Here is an 18,769-nt window from a genome sequence, read left to right as displayed (position 1 = left end):
TTGATAAATCATGTGGCAATAGCCGAGAGTGGGCAGCACTCGCTGGTGTCCACATTGCAATAATTTGCAGCATTGCAGTTGACCGCCGTCCGGCAGCCGGCAGTCGACCCACAAGCCCATTGCACAACCGCCCTGGGAGGAGGCTGCTGGCCAAGTGGGTGGTGGGTGGTGGGTTGTGGTGGAGTGGGTCACTTGCCTCGGGAAAATAGAGCCATTAAGTGGCCTGAGAGAGTGGGCCACTTTCGCCGTTCACTGCGATACTTTCATTAGTCAAATAGCCGGACACTCCGACGCTCTCGAGGGCGGCCAATTGGCCTCCTCGGAGTTCCGCCCCATCGCCAGTGGGTCACTTAGTCACTCAGTCAGTCAGTCAGTCAGTCAGTTACTCAGTTACCCAGTTACTCGGTCACCCAGTCGAGTGACCTCTTCATCCGGCGGACTCCTATTTAATTTTATGCTGCGTGCGTAGGAAATGCGCTTAAATTGCCGCTAATTGCAATTTGCTGTGAAAATTGCAATGCAATGAGCGCGAATTAAATTAAAACGCCGCCACACCGCAAATGTATATCATTTTGTTACGCTTGCCTCCAATTTTTGATCAGCAATTGTTTGCCGAGCACTCAATCAGAAACGGTCAAATACCTATTGGCCGTACAAAATATTCAATCAATGTAAATGGCATCTGCCATCGACGCCCCTTTTCGATTGAATCGACTGACTGTCGCCTTTTCTGATGGCGGTGGCGCCTCACTTAATGACTATTATTGCTATTGCCATGGGGTGGCATACGTAATAAATGTATACTGGTGCAGGTTAATATTTGCATTGACCAGAGAGAGCAAACAGCACTTGAACAGTAATTAATATAGTAGCTTTTTATGCAATCAAATAGGATTAAATTAATAGATTTTTAGATGCACTTTTTAATGGACTAAGCACTTGTTTATTTGGTTCTTTCAAAACTAATTATATTTGCTGTATCTCCTTTGTACTAGGCATATTTATATAACAAACAAGATGAACTTAAACTCTTTATACAAAAAATGTGTTTCTATGAATATTTTAGTTGCAATATTCCGTAAAAGCTTTCTAGCTTGTTATATAATACATGTATTGTCTTTATTAATTTACAATAGAATATCACCTGTCTGTCACATTATTGCTGGTATCCGTGAATGGCATTTGCTTTGCATAACGTGAGGTACTTAAATGCAATTTGTATCGCGACTCATCTGCGAAGTCATAAATTAAGTATTAGTATCCAACTATGTGCGATGTTTTTCCACTTGGCCTCAATCATTTATCACTCGCATCGCTGCGTCTCCCATTGGGATTGTGGCATTGTGGATTGATTGTCTCCGTTTGCTGACTCAATCCGGCGACTGACGTCATGGCCTGCATTTCTGCATTTGGGATTCCACGTTTACAATGACGCCGCTGCACTGGCAGTGCAATTGGCGCCAGAAAGAAGCACCAAGGTTGTGTGCCAGCCATTTGGTCACCGATTTCGAGCTGCTGCCACCCCACAATTGAGCGCCCGCTTAGACGACCTTGCCCCACAGCAGCAGAGGCAGTGGCTGCAGCAAAATGGGCGACAGTGCCAAATATCGATTGAAGCTGCGTAATGCATTTTTCAGGGCTCCAGTCTAGTGTCTAGTAGGTGGTACGTAGTTGTTTGTCCTGCAGCGAAATCAGATCAAGGTCGTCGATTTGGGTGACTCATTCGGTGACGAAATCTAAAAGCAAGTATGTTTGTTTACTACCAAAAAAGTGAAGAGAGTCATGCTTTAAAAACTGACTTATTTGAATTCCCAGAAATACTATCTAGTGGCATAGTAGGGTGGTTCTTCAGCACTTTATATTTAAGTTCCTTATAAGCTAAGGTCTTAACATGTATGTAAAATTGAGTGCCCCACCAAATCTGAATCCTTCACTGACCCTGTTCATCTGCATCTACATCTGCATCTGCATCTGTAATTTCGTGGTCATTTAGTTGGTGTTCGATGGACCGCCAGAGGATTGCGGTTGCATCCCCCGCTTGGCATTTGCGTTCTGATTATGTTGTTGCCTTTGATGTAACAACACCGCCATTGTTTCGGTTAATTAAAATTTGTGGTTGCCGCATGCATGCCGTTGGCTGAGTGTGCGAATTTCACTAAATTAGTGCGGACTCTTCAGTTCAGTTCAGCTCGGTTCGGTTTGGTTTGGTTTGGTTGGGTTTTGGATTGGTTGGGTTCGCCTTTGGGTTTGGGTTTGGTTCTGGTTCTGGTTTGTGGGCTCTGCCTGTTGCCGTTGCCTTAAATATTTAATATGCAGAGCTTCGATGCGGACGGGCATGAAATTGCCGCACTTGAAGCAGCCGGGGCTGTTCTGGTTGGAGTCTGGAGCTGAGCTGGGCAAGAAGTTATCTGCATTCCAGCAGAACCAGTTTGCCCGCCTCATCCTCCAAACCTCCAATCCTCCGATTCCTGCGATGCAGGCGCGGTGATTCATGCACCATCCACCAGACTCGGCAGCGTCCGATTTGGCCGTCTTTGTTTCGACTCGCTTTATTTTACTTTGCCCTCTTGGTGTCGCGAATCTGTTGGATTCCCACGCCGCGGCCGTAGTATGAAAAAGCTAGAACAACGGGGCGTATACGTAATCAGGATGGGGTCGTTAGCCAGTTGGCTGGCTAACCGAAAACTTTTCGCATTTCGCTGCCACGCATGCCAATCTTTTCATGACAAACTTCACTAGCCATCTAGCCATCTAGACATCACAACTCGAAATTCTTCCCCCAGCTGGAGCCTCAATACGCAAAAATCTTGTTGAGCTCTAAGCCCCCGTTTTTTTGCTGCCACCGATGGCAACTATTAAACTTGTTTCCTGCTTTTTCCAGGCGGGCAGCAGTTGGCAGTAAGGAAAAGGAATTTCATAGAATTTATGGCTGTCTCTTCGAAGGGATCGCAAAGTTTTTACAGAAAAGTTACAACTGCAAGTTATTCGTATCTTTTTTCGGCAGCTTCGACGGACTTACTGCAAATTTTCAAGGATTTTCGGTTTTTCTAAGCGAAAGTTAATCTGAAGTTATGCATAGTTTTCAGGCTAGTAGGACACTTACTTGCTTCCTTACTTAAGCCACAAAATGTTTATTCCACTTAGTGTTTACTTTAGCAAAGGAAATATTTTTAGTTAAAAAATAAAATGACTGAAAAATAAAATAAATTGTGTAATCTGTTTGGGCCAATACTTTATGACTATCTATATTTTGGAAATATTTTAAGCATTTCTATGCTTTTGTCAGGGAGCAAACAATGTGATGCGCAGATTTATTATATCTGATATAAGGCAATCTTAAAATTTGTATGACATTCCAGCCTTTACCATTTGGAGGATAAGATTCCGATCGCGTATACAAATATTCCATCAACATAATGTGGTTCAACAAATTTTGAGCGGACCAACCTCCTGCAAAGTCAACGGAGATGGGATACGCGATAAGATCTTTGCGACACACGACAATGGCACAGACGACCCGGGATCGGCATAAATAAAAACCGCTGAAGATTTGTGTCTCATGTTTAATGTTTAATGTTTGAGCTACTACACAAACACAAACACACACACACACACGCTGAGTGGAAAGTGAGGACTTTTTGGCTGAAACCCTTTTGGGCCACAGCAACTTTCACGCGTTCCGCCAAAGACAATGTTATCATAGGCCCATATTTGTGCAGGAAGAAGAGCAGGGGAAGAGCTGATGCCGCATAAGAAGAACGCAAAACTCGTATTTAAAAAAGAGCGGGGAACAAAAAATGTTTAGGTACCGAAATGAAAGAAAACGAGCCACAGAAATTCCAGGCCAAAGAGGCCGCCGCCCAGGCTCTCAGATACATTTACACAGATACAGATACAGGTACAGCTACAGCTACAGCTACAGGTACAGCTCAAGCTACAGATACATTTGCGAGTGTATTGGTTTTGGGGGAGCTCTTCATGCGCAGACGCGCAGGCAGAAAAGTTGCACGAATTCGCGAAATTGGCCACCGCAGCAGAAGCAGCAGAAGTAGCATCCACGGGAGCCACGGATCTCGGGATACATATTGAATTTCATGGATTGCCATTGCTGCCGCCTGACCTTTACCCCAAACCAAAAAAGCCAAGCCCAGGATCTTCGCTTCCTTTGCCGAGTTATTAAACAAGTAAAGCGAATGCGAATGCGAGCGCAAGTCTGATCAACTTAATTACGACCGAACCGGGTAGCAATGTAAATTGCCCGGACGCCTGTCGTTTATTTATAGAAAATAATGAATTGAACAGGTGAGATCGAGCCGATGATAAGCATAGAAATTCCAGCATACCCGCACACACAGTCGGACCAACAAAAAGCCAGCAAAAAAATTTAAAAAAAAAAGGGAAAAAAACAAAACAAAACAAGCCCGTCTAAAGGAAGCTCAACTGCAGTTGCGAGTTGGCATTGCGAAATCGGCGAATGGCGAACTGCGAACTGCAAACTGCGAGCCGGGCAAAAAGCAGAAAGCAATCCAATTTACTGATTTATTTCTTATTTTACTTTGACTATGCAGCAGCAGCAGCAGCAGCGGCAGCAACAGAAACCACAACGGAGGCAGTCACGGCAGTAGCTTCTGAGCCTCGAACTGAGTGCAGCATTCAGCAGTACACAGAGAGAAACCAGATGCACCAGATGCTTTATGATAGAAATGTGTTCCATTGTTGTGCAAATTATTGATAACACAATTTCTATTTTTAATAAAGCGAAACATACTTTTTTGTATTCAAAGTAAAACTAAATAATAAAATACTTACAATTTAGAAGGCTACAATTTATCTTAAATTGGGAAATCCCTTGGTATCCTAATGTTACTATACCATAGGGCACATTTTCTCTCTGTGCACCTCGAGCTTCAGTGTCAGTTGGCTCTCCTCGACCGATGGAGTTAGTGGGCTCTGCATGGCTTCGCTTTGATCTTGATGGTGGGCTGCGACGCCTGACAACGATGACGAGGCACAGCCCCCGCCCCCTGCCTCTTTCCCAGACCCTGCCCCTGCCCCAGCCCCTGTCCCCGCCCCCTACATCATCGTCATCTACATCTGCCAGCCTCAGTCAATACAAAAACACAGAAGTACAAGGGGCCAGACAAAAAGAAGTCCAGGAGGGCAACGTAAAAAATGCAAAAAGGGGAATCCTTGCAGGTTTGAAGAATTCAGGAATACTCTATTTATTCACTTACTAAATTCGACTCAGCACTAAAAAGTATATAAAAAGATAATTAATGATGATTTTTATTATACCTATACCTATCTTATACCTTATATATTTATAATATTTTTATTGATAACTTTTCGCTTTTAAAAGTATTTTCTCTGACTGCCCCAAAATTCCCGCACAGCTTATGTAGTTTTTGAGGATTCTTGTAGGCAAAAGCTGCTGGCTGCTGCCTGCTGGCTGCTGCCTGCTGGCTGCATTTGTTGTTCTCGTTGTTGTTGGCTGCACAAATGCAGATGCCACGACATTATTTTTGCCACTTGGCCGATGGGAGCCGTTCCACCATCCACCATCCAATATCCACCATCCATCCAACGTGCCACATACTATACAACAGGCCTTTGCCACAAAGCGATGACTTGGTTCGCATCTTTGTCGCTCATGCTTTATTTAAGGTTTCATGTATAAATATTTTTATTTATTGTGCAACACATTCGCACACGTTGCGAGCCTCACTTCGGGATGCCTCACTGTAAGGCACGACTGCAACTGCAGCAGCAGCAGCAGCAGCAGTAAGGCGACCCGATCTCAAAGGCAATGGCAACTATAATGATGATGATGTGTAAACTCGCGGTGGGACGCTTAATTTCTACCTTGGCCAAGGCCCCGGAATGGAATGGGTATTGGGTTCGGCTTCGGCTTCGGCTTTAACTTTGGCTTTGGCCAGCCGATGCATCGACTGAGTTGCCATGGGTAGGGCAAATATAAATACCACTGTGCCCGCATTTATATGTGCCGCATCTGTACATACATACTTGTATTTATTTGTGGCAGAGTCCTCCTTGCTGCCCTGTTGCCAAGTGCAGTCCGTCGGCCAGTCATCGTCGTTCCGTCCATTCGATGCGATATCGGCCGCCCAGGGCTAGTTTATGGGCCCGGTCAGAAGGAGTGCATTGGGATCGTTGAGTGCAGTGGGAACTGCACTCCACTCCACTCCACACTACTCCACTCCACAGCCGCCGGTGGAGATGCGAAAGTGATAATACAAATATGATGGGGACCATAAAAAGTGAGTGGGCCAACGGTGGGAAAGTGTCTGGGGTTCTCGGCATGTTCTCCATTTCGTGACGCCAGTGGGTGTGGGTGCTTAAAATGTAATGGCTGTAAATGTTCTATTTATAAGTGTGTGTGTGGGTTGAAATAAAATGTTATAATTCGGATTTGTAATTAATTTTAATTGTGATTTTTGTGGTTTCACCACAATGGCAATCATACTAATCACACTAATTTATATAAACAAACAAATGTAAATGATAAGCTTATAGTTATATCACAGTATCTAACATTAATTTTATAACAAGGATTAATCAGTTTATCATCCCATGCTGACTTCAATGACCAACTTATATTACTAGCACCCGTGCTTCCATTCAAAGCCATTGTCATTACTATCATCACAACAATCATCATCATCGTCGTGGACTGGAGCTATCAGCAACCTAGACCCAATCATCAAGAGCAAGAACAAAGCCAGCAAAAAAATCGATTTCATTCATACGCAATTGCGTTGAAATTTGTCAATGACACGTTCTCGCTGCCAAACCCCCCTGCAACCACCCCTGCACCTTCGCCTGCTGCACCCCATCCCTCTTCCCCTCAAAGGCAGATCCACGCTGCCCTTTCCAGTTGCTCTGGAAATATCCCTGCTACTGACAGACCATGGCCCAAAGCTCAGCCATTCGAGCTACTAGCACCTGCATAGAGGATTATACACTGAGCAAAAATTCTTCGAATTGGAACTCCCCACAAAAGTCAAGTTCTCTGTTAGCATCCTACACCCTTTAGTGGTACTGTTTTGATAGGACATAGCTACAACTAAGTAATCAAAAAAGTAATTTATCGCATTAAAAAATATAAAATGATAATCCTATTTCTCCAGTGTACGCTTGAGGTTGCAGTTGATGGTGTAAGGGGGGTAGTGGGTGGCGAGGGGGCTGGGCGCACACTCATCTCGTCCATTGACAAGTGTGTGTCAGGCAGAAGGGCCAAGTGAGGAATGCTAGCAAGCTGAACCGACGAACGAGCATCAGGACCACCACTTTTTGACACAAGTAACTGGGCTGGCACCCTTGCCCCGGGTCATGGGGTTGGTGGGTGGTGGGTGGTGGGTGGTGTGTGGTGTGTGGCACACGCATCACAATGTGCCAAATCAGGTACAAAAATCCAATATCCTGCAATGAAATACAATTACACGGTGCACACAATGATATTGCCACAGTTTGTGCTCATAATTTGTGATTTCCAAAAATAAGTAATTGCCACACATCGGGATGTAATTGAGGTTCACTGTGTCGTGGGTCACGGGTGACATTTCTCGCAGTGTAGGGGCTGCATTGATTGTTACATGATGAAGTGCTATCGATGTCTGTTTCGTTTGACTGATTCTCAGATTCGATGGAAAAACGAGCAGCCCTCGGGGGACGGCAGGTGTGTGCGTGAGTATCTCTGTGCAAGTGAGAGTATCTGTGAGCGTCGTGCATGTGCGTCTGTGTGCGGGGGCATGGAATTCTCAAGACCCTGTTACTGCAAGTGCCGCCCAGGTCTTTTAAAGTGTAAGAAGACGAGGCTGGCATTCAAATCTCTGCCCCCAGCTCGATGACTTCACACATTCCACAGCAAGCAGGAGGGGTGTGGGATCGAAGAACTTCCTTGAAAACCCCCTGTCCAAGCCAAGTGAAGAACTTAAACGTCGAACCAGTTTTTGGTGAATGAAAAGCCAGCGCAGGCCCAAAGTTGCAGCACACAAACGCCAAACTCGAAGCAGAAGAAACCCGAAGCGAAGTAACAGAAAAACGGTGGAGGGGGGAAGGGGTGTAAGGGGGGCGCCCACCGAAAAGGGGCAGGCTGGCAGCTAAAATATAATAAAAAGAAATTAAAATAAAATTCAAAAATGTGCAAAACGAGACCGAGAACGAGAACGAGAAATGCTGCATGCCAGTCTTCGGGCAGGAGGAAAGCGGCACTGGAGAAGAATCTCCGTGGAACCTGTTGGACCAGTCACACACACACACACACTCACGCACACCATCAAGCAAATGCCACCAACGTGTTTGTGCCAGGATAAAAGGCAAGCCGGGTCGCTTCATGGCTATACTCCTATATCCATCTCTTTTCCGCCCGCTCCCGAGGATTTCAAGTGTAAAACGCTGTCGCTTGTGGAATGCACACGCACACATAGACACACACACACAACTGCATAGATAGCCCAACATTTGGCCATATTTTGGTGCACTAAATCAAGCGTTTAAACGAAATTCGAGTTGGGCCAACAAACAGCAAACGCAAAGCGCTCATATTTTCCAGATCGCCAAAAAGAAGCACCATAATTTATAGATGCCGTTTGACTAAATTCGTTTAATTCCAGTCCACCTTTACCCACACACCTATGGTTTACCTGTACGATACAAACAAAAAAAAAAAACTAAAATAAAAATAAGGAGAAAAAAACTGAAAATAAGGCGAGAGAGCGAGAAGTAAAAGGGTTTCGGTTTTGGTTTTGGTTTCGGTTTCGGTTTCTTTGGGACCTTCGCTCTCATCGATCGTTCCGTAGTGTACATTATAATTTATAACTTTATCTAAACGATGTGGTGGTGTTTAATTTTCGACCTCACCTTTTCCAGCTCGTTTTTGTTTTTTGTTGCCGTTTCGCCATCCCATCGACATCAACATCCCCACTACCATCATCATCATCATCATCATCAGCACGGTTGTTTCTGATGTAGATTCGTTTCATTGGAGAACTGTTTCCGCTTCGCATGACTCACTTTTCGCTGTTTGCCCCGGGGTCTTGAGTCTTCTCCTGTTATTTTTTTTTTGTCTTATTTTTTGGGAGGTCTGTCTTTATCGCACACTAATTTGAATAGGATTCCATTTCGTGATGAACATATCACCGGGAACGGACAACGAACAACATCCATGGGGGGTGGGAGGGCGTTTGCGCCCAGCTGGACGCCCGCAACTGACCACCATGAAGTTCCCGCTGCCCGGCCGGCTATATAGCATAGTAGTATCTGTATCTTGTTAATGAAGAAATAGATACACAGACGCCCCGAGACGCCTAGGTATTTAAGATCGAGGTCGGTGCCCGCGGGGTGACGAGTGAAAGTCCGGGGGAAAGGAGGCTGCTGGGTTCGGGTCGTGCATTGTCTGCCACACCGCTGCAGCCTCAAGACAATCGCCTCGTTTTCGCAAATTGCAAAGAGGGAAAAAATGTACAATAGAAGAAATGAAGAAAAAAAGATACAACCACACGTGCTGTGCGAGGTCATGACACGGCTATCCATTTGAACAGAAACATTTAGCCCTAGGAAAAAATAGCTGCCGAACGTCTTCGATGTTTGAAATCTTCAAAGGCGTGAAATCTGAGCCTGCTCCACGGGCTCATCAAGCCGATCGTAAAACATAGGCTATGAAATAAAATTAGAACTCATTCAGCTATCAATTAGAAGCGAGCATGCAAATTTCAACCAGCGGCATCGATAAAAGCCCGGATTGAAAGCCACCGAGAACACGAGAAGACCACTGTGAGATGGATTGATTTACGTTGAATATGCAAATTGCAGCGAGCCACCGTTGAAAGCTTTTAGAGGAGCATTTCGAGAATTTGAATAAATATTTAGGCCCAATAGACACGGAAAAAAAAATAATCAGAATCGAGACAGCTCCTGGCGCATGATTCACAGGTGACACGGACAAGGAAAACGAAAAGTTGGTCCTGAAAAATGTCGGAATCCATAAATTAGAAGCGAATCATTATGGAAATAAGCATCCAAATCGAAAACAGGATGTGTGTCATAATCGTTGTCGTGAATTTCAAAGAATCGCAGGCTTTTGAATGCTAAGCTGGGGTTACAAATATTGATAGCTATGGAAGAATCATCAAACATTCCTACTACTCATACCTCTATCTGTCAATATGATACACTAATATTAAAATTACAAAAAAACTTAAATAAAAAGAATGAGTTGTAATAGTATCCTATAATTAATGTGAAATCCCAGTGATTTTTAATTTGAAGTACTTTATAATAACTTATAGTTATTTACTTAAGTCTACACACTATCTAATAATTAAAATATTGATATTAACTATATTTCGCAGATTATGCCTTTGTAAGTTGTACTCCACTGTTTCGGCGTTAACCGTTGCATTAAATTGCGTTCGCATAAACACCTATTCATTGCACCACTGTGCCAACATCTGTTCGCGTTCGAGTTCGAAAGAGAGCGCTCGTGTGCCGCTCTTAGCGCCGATTGCCAAGTGCCGAAGCCGAAGGTCCGCTCGGCTCTCTGCGTTCGCATCAAGCAAAAGCACTCACGGCGGATGGTTGATGGTTGATTTCGAAGGCAAAGTCAATCTGTTCGGGTTTCTCGTCGTGGAAGGTTCGTTGCGCGCGCGGAAAAACTGAAAAACTCGCTGCGAAATTCGAGCGGAAAAGCGCTAGTAAAGAAGGCGAGTGCATTTCCTCGACCTGAGAACGCCGGTGGCTAAGTTTGCCAATAAGCCAATCGCAATTAAATCTATTTTCGCCGACCTAAGTAGGAGAAATTAAACAAGAGCAGGAAAAAAAAAAATAAAAAACAAACGTAATCGCTGGCAAATCAATGCTAAAGGAATTGAGTACTATTCGTTGTTATGTCATGGAAAGTGTCTGAATAAGTTAAGAAAATACTTGTGTGAAATTCTGCGACCTTTTAAAACTAGAGAATTGAAACACAAAAAGTGCTAGACACGCGCTCTCTCTCTTCGACCACCAGCACCCACCACCACCACCCACTATCGCCATCCCACGTTTACTACCACGTTTATAGCTCACGCGTGTTTTTGGGGCCTTTTGTTTTGTGCGCTCGTGTCTGTGTGTGCCAGTGTGTGTGCGTGTTAGCCGGCAAGTGCATTTGTGTGAGTGCGATTGTGTGTGTGTTGCCGCGAACAGCTGTTCACCCAGACAGCATGCAGAGGTAAATACGAAAAAAAATACGAAAAAAGTGCTGCAAAATAGAGTAAATCAAATAACCGGCTAAAATAGAAATATATAAGAAGAAATCAAAGGCAAATCAAATTTAGCCCCATCATCCACTGTGTCTGCTGCACACCGAAATCCCGAAAACGCATCTAAAATGGCGGCCAGGAGCATGCGGCTAACGCAGCTTTTGCTATTTACCCTGCTCTGCGGCTTCGCCGGCCTGTCAGCCGCCAAGCACCTGGACCTGGATGGCGTCCACCACCACCAGCACCACCTGCACAGCGCCACCACGCACCACCGACGCCGCCTGCAGCGGGACTCGCGGGCAAGGGACGCCGTTGGAGCAGGGGGATCGAGCCACCAGTGCGATGCTGTCAAAAGCTACTTCGAATCGATCGACATCAAGTCGAGTGGGACTTACAGCGAAAAAGGTAAAGTTCACGCCATCCGTAGGCTCATAATAGCCAGTATGCACTTGGACATGCGGGCGGGGGAAAATGGGGGAACTACCAATATAATATAGGCCCCTTAGGAGCAAGCCCTGTAACTTTAAACTATTTAGAGGGTACCCAGCTCACCAAAGTAGCTAAGTTTCTTAAAGTTAGTTATCTACTCCATCAAATAAAAAACAAGTAAATTGTCATTAGAGAAAATGGTTTTTCAATTTAATTACTTTAGCATTCAGGCCGTTTTAAACCCTTTCATTTGCGTAAAATTCATTGCCTCGATTTCGGGCTTGGCCATCAGGCTTCAATACTTCAACCAAGTAAAACGCGCGTCAGCCAAAGTTTTTGCCATCCTGCAGCTGCAGTTTCTCTTATTTCTAGTCCGCATCCACGCCCCAATCCCCGCCAGAAACTAGAAGCATATGCAAATTCATTGAACTGAGTGAAACCCTCGAGCGGGCAGCCACTCGAGGCGAACTATGACCACTCGAACAGCAGCCGGGCGCCGTGTGCAATTAGAAGATTGCGCATTGAGCAACGCCTCGGAAAAGTTTTCGACGTGCCGTGGATAAAGTTTTTGGTCGCCGCGGCAGGTTCATTACAGATCTCGGATCTGGCACCTCGCAGATGCAGAGATACATAGATACATAGATACACAGGCGGCGGCATCATTTGTTATTCTGATTTCTCGACACTGCCATATCAAGTGGCACGCATCTGAGGCCAAACTGTGTGAAGGCTATGGGTGGTGTATTTATATATAGTACCTCAACCGATATCCACACGATACTCGACATATTTTTGTTTATGCATATTTCACACTCGAAGTCAGAAATAAGACCGAATAACCAAATAATGCGATACAATCCGATAAGATCGGAATATCAGCCGAAAACGAGCAAATGTACCTAGTATATATATATGTATTTGTATCGTGTAATTGAGTGAAAAATAATTATTATTGATTAACCGACCTTGACTTGGTATTTACGCGTTTACGCACAATTACATGATACACAGCCGCAAACTCGACTGGAATACAAATGTATCTGGCAGTGATGTTGCAACTTTTCCCTCCAATGCTTACCTGTCTGCAGAGGTTCTCTATTCTGTTCAGTCGTTCCCACACGCAGGTAGTTAACGCCACGAAGAAGTATCTATGAGATACATTGCTGAGCAGCCCGCATTGCCATGGCATCAAAGTGTGAAGAACAGAATAGCCAGACGAGAGTTGGAGTTACAAGTGCAGAGACTTATCCACCTGAATGCCAGAATGCCAGAATGCCCAATTGAGCTGGTCTGGTAGCTGGAAGTTATTAGCGCTGGCTTTGAGGAATTTCAATTTGGCTAATGCCAGGCGGCGTATCTCCGATCAGCACCTACATGTATCTCAGTGTCTCTGGTCGTTGCTCCTGCTTGCTTAAGTATGCCGAACCTTGTTTTCGACATTTATTTACTGTTTACATAGTTCCACTTGCGCCTGCCTCCGCCTGGCTCCGTGGTATTTATGCCCCGCCAATGTATCTATATCTGTAAATGTATCTGTATCTGTATCCGTACAGTACGTATCCGTATCTCCATCTATATCTCATTCTGTTTGCTCTGGAGTGTGTTACTTTTACGTTTATGTGCTGTTTGTGATGCTAATCTCATGCCAGTGTCATGCATACGATATGTTCCTTTGGTTCTGCTCGTTTTGCTTTTGCCGTGCAGTTACAGGTAGAAGGCGCTCGACATAAAACTAAATTTTAATTTAATTGCGCACACCACTCGACTGCTAATTGAGTTGCCTTTGCTTTTGGGCCAAAAAAACAGTGATACTCCCTGCCTATTAAAGCGAACATAAACATTGGCGCGTTACAAAGACGCACAGGAAGTCGTGGCTGCAGTATCTAATCATATCGCACAGTATCTGTATCTGTTTACCTGCGAGTATCTGAAGTATCTGTATCTATGCCTAAGGCATAGCAGTTCCAATGCCCCCGACCGTGTTACTAAATATTTAAGCAACTCGCAACAGAAATTAGAGCAAACCATGAGATATGAGCCCATGTATCCGCGTATCTCCTCCGCCAGCAAGTGTTTGTGTGCCGCCTGGCTAGATAAGTGAAAAGTGCAAATAGAGAAGGCAAAGGCAAACGTGACTCGTTTTGAGCGGGGAAAACTGCTTAGCAGACAACTTTTCAAACGGATTCCATTTCCCTGACATCCATGTGGGTACGTACTACGTACATAGGTATGCATGCCTGCAGTTTGGGTGCGTGGGCTTATGCTTTTGCATTCAAAGGAGCTCATCCTCGAGTAAAAATTTTTATTAACTCGAGAGCTGCGCATATGCCCCATACCCATATCCAAATCATTAGTGGCTAGAGGAGGAGCTCCACTTTGCCACTGCCAATTAAAAGTTGAAGCTCCATTCCATATGATGGCAGATGGCATAGAACTCCACTTAAGGCTTAACTGCCAACATAAATGTGCCAAATTTCAACTAAGCGAAATTCATCAAAAAGTATCTAAAGCTGAACCATCAAACCAAACCGAAAACGATCCATAACACTTATGTAGCGACAATCGTAAAGTTCGTCAGCCAAATTCCGATGGCCCAAAACTTGTTTCGTATTTTGTTTTATTCATGAGATACATGTTCTATCCGGAATATCTGGTAGATAATTAAATATTTATTTCTGTTCCAGTTGCAGTCTGAGCTACCCTTTTACTCAATGCCCACCTCCATTCAAGCATAGAACACAACGCTCTCATCTCGAACTTATCGCATCAATTAAGTTCTGATTTCTTTTCAGTTGAGTTTAATTGCCGACTCTTTCTCCCAATCGATTAAACTCTAAGCCAGAAAATATTCTTAATTGATTTGGTGCTGGACGCAAAACTAATTACGGCTGCGTTTTAAGTATTTTACGAAGGTTTCGTCCAGTTGCTTAATAGCTAGAAATAAGTTTTCCACTCCACTTTCCACCGAATGAAGTGGAAATAGTCGTTGGGTTCGGGCTTAAAAGTTGGCTTAATCGTCATTCAATGCGGCACGTCTTTGTTTAATGCCATAGAAAAGCTGGGACGTGGGAAAAGCACTTGGCCAAGTCTGTAAAATACGTCTGGCATCAATAAATCAAGGCTAAGGATTTAATGATCTCTGCGCTTAGTTTACTTAAAAACTCAATTAAATTATATTCAAGATTAAAACACTTTCAAATGGCAAAGTAGCTATACAAAATAATGTAACTTCAACTTATAGTTATAGAATAAATATGAAGAAGTTACATTCTATTTTATAGTTTCTTTGTTGCTCATATTTATTTTACTACCTTTGCCAATGCAATCTTTATTAAGGACAACATCCAACATTTACGAGGCATCATAAAATCATTAAATAATGGTATAAAGCTTAACCATAGATAAGATACAATAAGCCCGCTTCCTACACCTTGATACTCAAAAGTTTATCATCAATCCGAGAAAAGCGTTTTATGCTCCTATAAATTGATGCAATCCAAAGGTCTCCATCAGCGTTCAAACCCATTGCTGATATTACGAAATGCACAAAACTATTTTAGATTTTTTATATTTGCGCTAATTAGTTTCAATTAAAATTAACGACGCCCATCGATTTCACACGCATTAAAAAAAGGCAATAAGAAAAAAAACAGACAGCGAAACAGAAAATCTTGCCTTTGTATGTGGCCACTTTCTTAATGTTTGCTTTAAATTTGTGTTTTTACGCATCTGACCTCAATACAAAAGGCAATTCGAGAGTGGCTCGATTCGGTTTCCAGTGTTCAGTGTTCATTTCAGTGTTCAGTTCAGTGTTCGAGTTCTGTTTAATTTCAGATGGTTGTTTCGAAGGCGGAATGATGTCATTGATTGGCTTTCTGGGTTTGCGTGCGCAGAGTATCTTGTAGTTTTCTGAGATCCATGGATCCAGATGTTGTCGGTTGCTCGAATTCAAATTGGTTAGGCACATATCATCCGGCTAACACTCATTCATTCTCAGGTGTGTTCATTGAGGGGAACAAAACGATTTCCAGGAACACACCGTTCTGCATAACAAAACATGAGAGGTAGTGACAATTTTGTCCGCGGCTCTGTAAATACATATCTCATTTTCATTCATGCCTCGAGACTCTGAACTTCAGACATGACAAGTTCAGTTCAGTTCAGTTTGGTTCTTGTTGGCCTGACTTGGCTTTCTGAACCTGTTTGTTTGGGTTGCGTCCAGCCATCAAGAGGTCGTCTTGCTGTCCGCACATTTTAATTAGAATAAAGCCGAATTGGAAGCAATTAAGTATGTACCAAGCTTGTCCAAAGGAAGTTGTCAACTTGTTGGACTCTTCCGCTCGGACTTGCTGCGATACCCGACTCATTCCTGCTGTCCCCTTGCTGATATTGCTGGAATGCATTTTCCGATAAGACAACCTGTAGGTTGGCGGCGATAAGATAAACTTCGAATGCCAACCGGCAACCAATTAAACATTTAGCACTGTCCCCTTTGTGTGTGTGTGTGCTTGTGTCTGCTGGATGCGCCCTCTTAGGGGCCATAAAATGTGTGAAATTCGTCTGGGCACCAGCACGGACAGGTAGTAGATACATTTGTATCTCACGTTCGTCGGTACCTGGCAGCATCTATTTTTAAACATACGCCAGGAAATTCGTCAAACAAACAAACAAACGCCAAGAGGTTGCACACACCAATTGTATCGGCAAATGTATCTGTATCTACTTGTATATCTGCATTTGTTTCTCAGCCTGGGCGATACAATTTTCCACTCCCTTTGACCGATTTGCTCCGGTCAAGATGGTCGGGACAACTCGTTGCTTATGCAACCATGATGCAGCAGCAGCAGCAGCACGAGCAGTGAAGTCAAAGCCAAATTCGCCGACGACTTACTCTTACTCACTGGGAACACTTAGCCCCGTCCCGAAAATGCCCAAATACTCGAACTCGGATGCGATTCTATATGCTCTCGATACCTCTGCTGGATCTCCATCATCGTTTAGAGTTCTTGGCTCATTGTTTGTCCATGTCTTTTGTGCTGCGTAATCGTTGTTTCCAATGAACAGACACACACAAACACTGCGAGGTACAAACGTCGCCGGATTCTTTCGTTTTTGTGTTTTTTTTTTTGATTCATGGATGCCAGTGGCGCGTTGTTGTTTTTGATTCTTTACTTTTGGATTGTTATGTTCACGGAAAAGGTAAAGGTTAATGCCTAGTGAAGTGTGCACAGCATCGGCATAGAATGGGGGAACTCGAGTTGAGCCCAAACGCAGATACAGATACAGATACATATAGAAATCTGGATATCTGGATACATAACTAACTAGTTGGCATTTCCGCTCCGAGTGGCGTTACCCCGGCATTTATAATGCGTGTAATCGGATTCGTTTTGTCGGTGGAAAGCATCTCATTCAGTTGCTATAATTTGGTAAACACTTTTGGCACCATTCTGCTTTTCTTTTGGTAATACTAACTCTTTTCGCACCTATTTGCTCGGGAGACTTTAATACCTTGGATATGCTTAAACAAATATGTATCTCTAAGTCGCCTCCTAGTCCCTAACTCGTATTTACATTGCGCCATGTCTGAGACCGCGCATAAATCAATTATTTGCACCTAAAGCCCATAAATCATTTTATGACGAGCTACAGCAAAAGACAAACATTGGACTGGTCAAAAAGGCCAGACATATAGACAGTTAGAGGGGGTGGAACACGAAAAGCCCTCCACTGAGCCAAAAAGGCTAGCAAATTGCCAGAGTTGGTTTTGTTTTCGCAATCTTCTGTGTTTTTCTTCTTTTTTTTTTGGTCCTAAGTGGCCTGAAAGCCTGGCTAATATGGCGTTGGCGGTGATGTCTGGTTATCGGAAATCAACAAAGGGCACAATAAAATCACACATCATATGTGTGAATGATTTCTCAAAATGACCTAAGGCACTTTGATTTTTTTGGAAGAGCTTTTCGCTAAGCTCGGTTTGTTTTGTTTTTCTTGAGTATTTCGATTCGAATCCATTCAATCGCCATCCGACGCGCTCTTTTTATTTTGTGCCCCTATTTGCTCGGCCTTTTTGTCCTGCCTCTTTTTGTTATTGTACATTTATACGGTTTATTGACTTTGGCCTGAGGTTTTTTCGTTCTTGGCCAGTTTTTTTATGCACACTAAGCTTAAGTGTAAACAAGAATGGAAGTAAGTGCAAACAATAACAAAAGTGTTAAATATATTTAGAGAACGTCGGAGAAGTAAAGATTAAAACAAATCAAAAGAAATATTTTTAGGTTATTTTTATTTTATAAGCCGCTTTGAAAATATGTTTTAGCAAAGAAGTTTGATTTTTTGATGCCAAAAATACTCTCTTTTAATCCGAAGTCTTTTTTTCTGTTTTATCAAAGTGTAAATAAACTGGTCTTAATATACACAATCTTCTTAAGCACCCATAAACAAAAGAAGATAAAGTTGTGCAAGAAAAATATTCCATTCCCCGATTTCATGAATTTGGCAGTTTAGCACGAGGCTCCAAAGTTTAGCACTCCAATTCACACACATTGATGATTGACTAATTCGCAATATCTATTTGTTCTTCTCCATTTGCAGGTGCGTATTCCAAACTAAAACTCAAAGCAAACAGGGAAATGTTATCTACACAAATGTTTGCCTTCGCCGGGCAAACACCAATGTAGAAGATACAGATACATAGATATAGATATATAGGGTAAGTTGGTTGTGTCCAGATAAGGTGCACGAATGCGCAGTCAACTAGACAGCTTGGCGATGCGACCCCATGGCGAATTAAAATACCGAAGGTGTTCGAGTGTGGATGAGTTAAATCCAGCCAGGGATCATCAATCATTTAATAATAAATGCGCGATTCAACGCCAACGCGCGTTGGTAACCCACCACTGACTAACTAAAAGCCAAAAATAATCATAGAAACAAAGGCGATCCAAAAGCGTTATGAAAAATCCCCCTACGCTTGAGCGCTACAGAAATCCACCAAATGTGAATATAAATGCGAGCTTAACTCCAACAGAACAGTAGGAAAATTTAATAAAAAACGAAAAAAAAAAAAAACTTTGGAGAGGGAG

The 18,769-nt window shown here is 43.3% G+C and overlaps 1 protein-coding gene across 1 annotated transcript in view; it reads left to right on the top strand.

Moving 5' to 3' along the window:
• The first annotated feature begins 10,621 nt into the window (after positions 1-10,621).
• Positions 10,622-18,769, top strand: part of LOC6532648 (division abnormally delayed protein) — a 64,225-nt gene continuing 56,077 nt past the window's right edge. Inside the window, exon 1 of the mRNA XM_002093356.4 lies at positions 10,622-11,663. Within this exon, the coding sequence (XP_002093392.1) occupies positions 11,387-11,663 (277 nt within the window). The 5' untranslated portion in view covers positions 10,622-11,386. The remainder of the gene's footprint in view (positions 11,664-18,769) is intronic.

This window comes from Drosophila yakuba, chromosome 3L (genome assembly GCF_016746365.2).
Source record: "Drosophila yakuba strain Tai18E2 chromosome 3L, Prin_Dyak_Tai18E2_2.1, whole genome shotgun sequence".
Classification (NCBI taxonomy): Eukaryota; Metazoa; Arthropoda; class Insecta; order Diptera; family Drosophilidae; genus Drosophila; species Drosophila yakuba.
The sequence above is the reverse complement of the archived record's forward strand: the minus strand, read 5'-3'. Positions and strand labels throughout refer to the sequence as shown.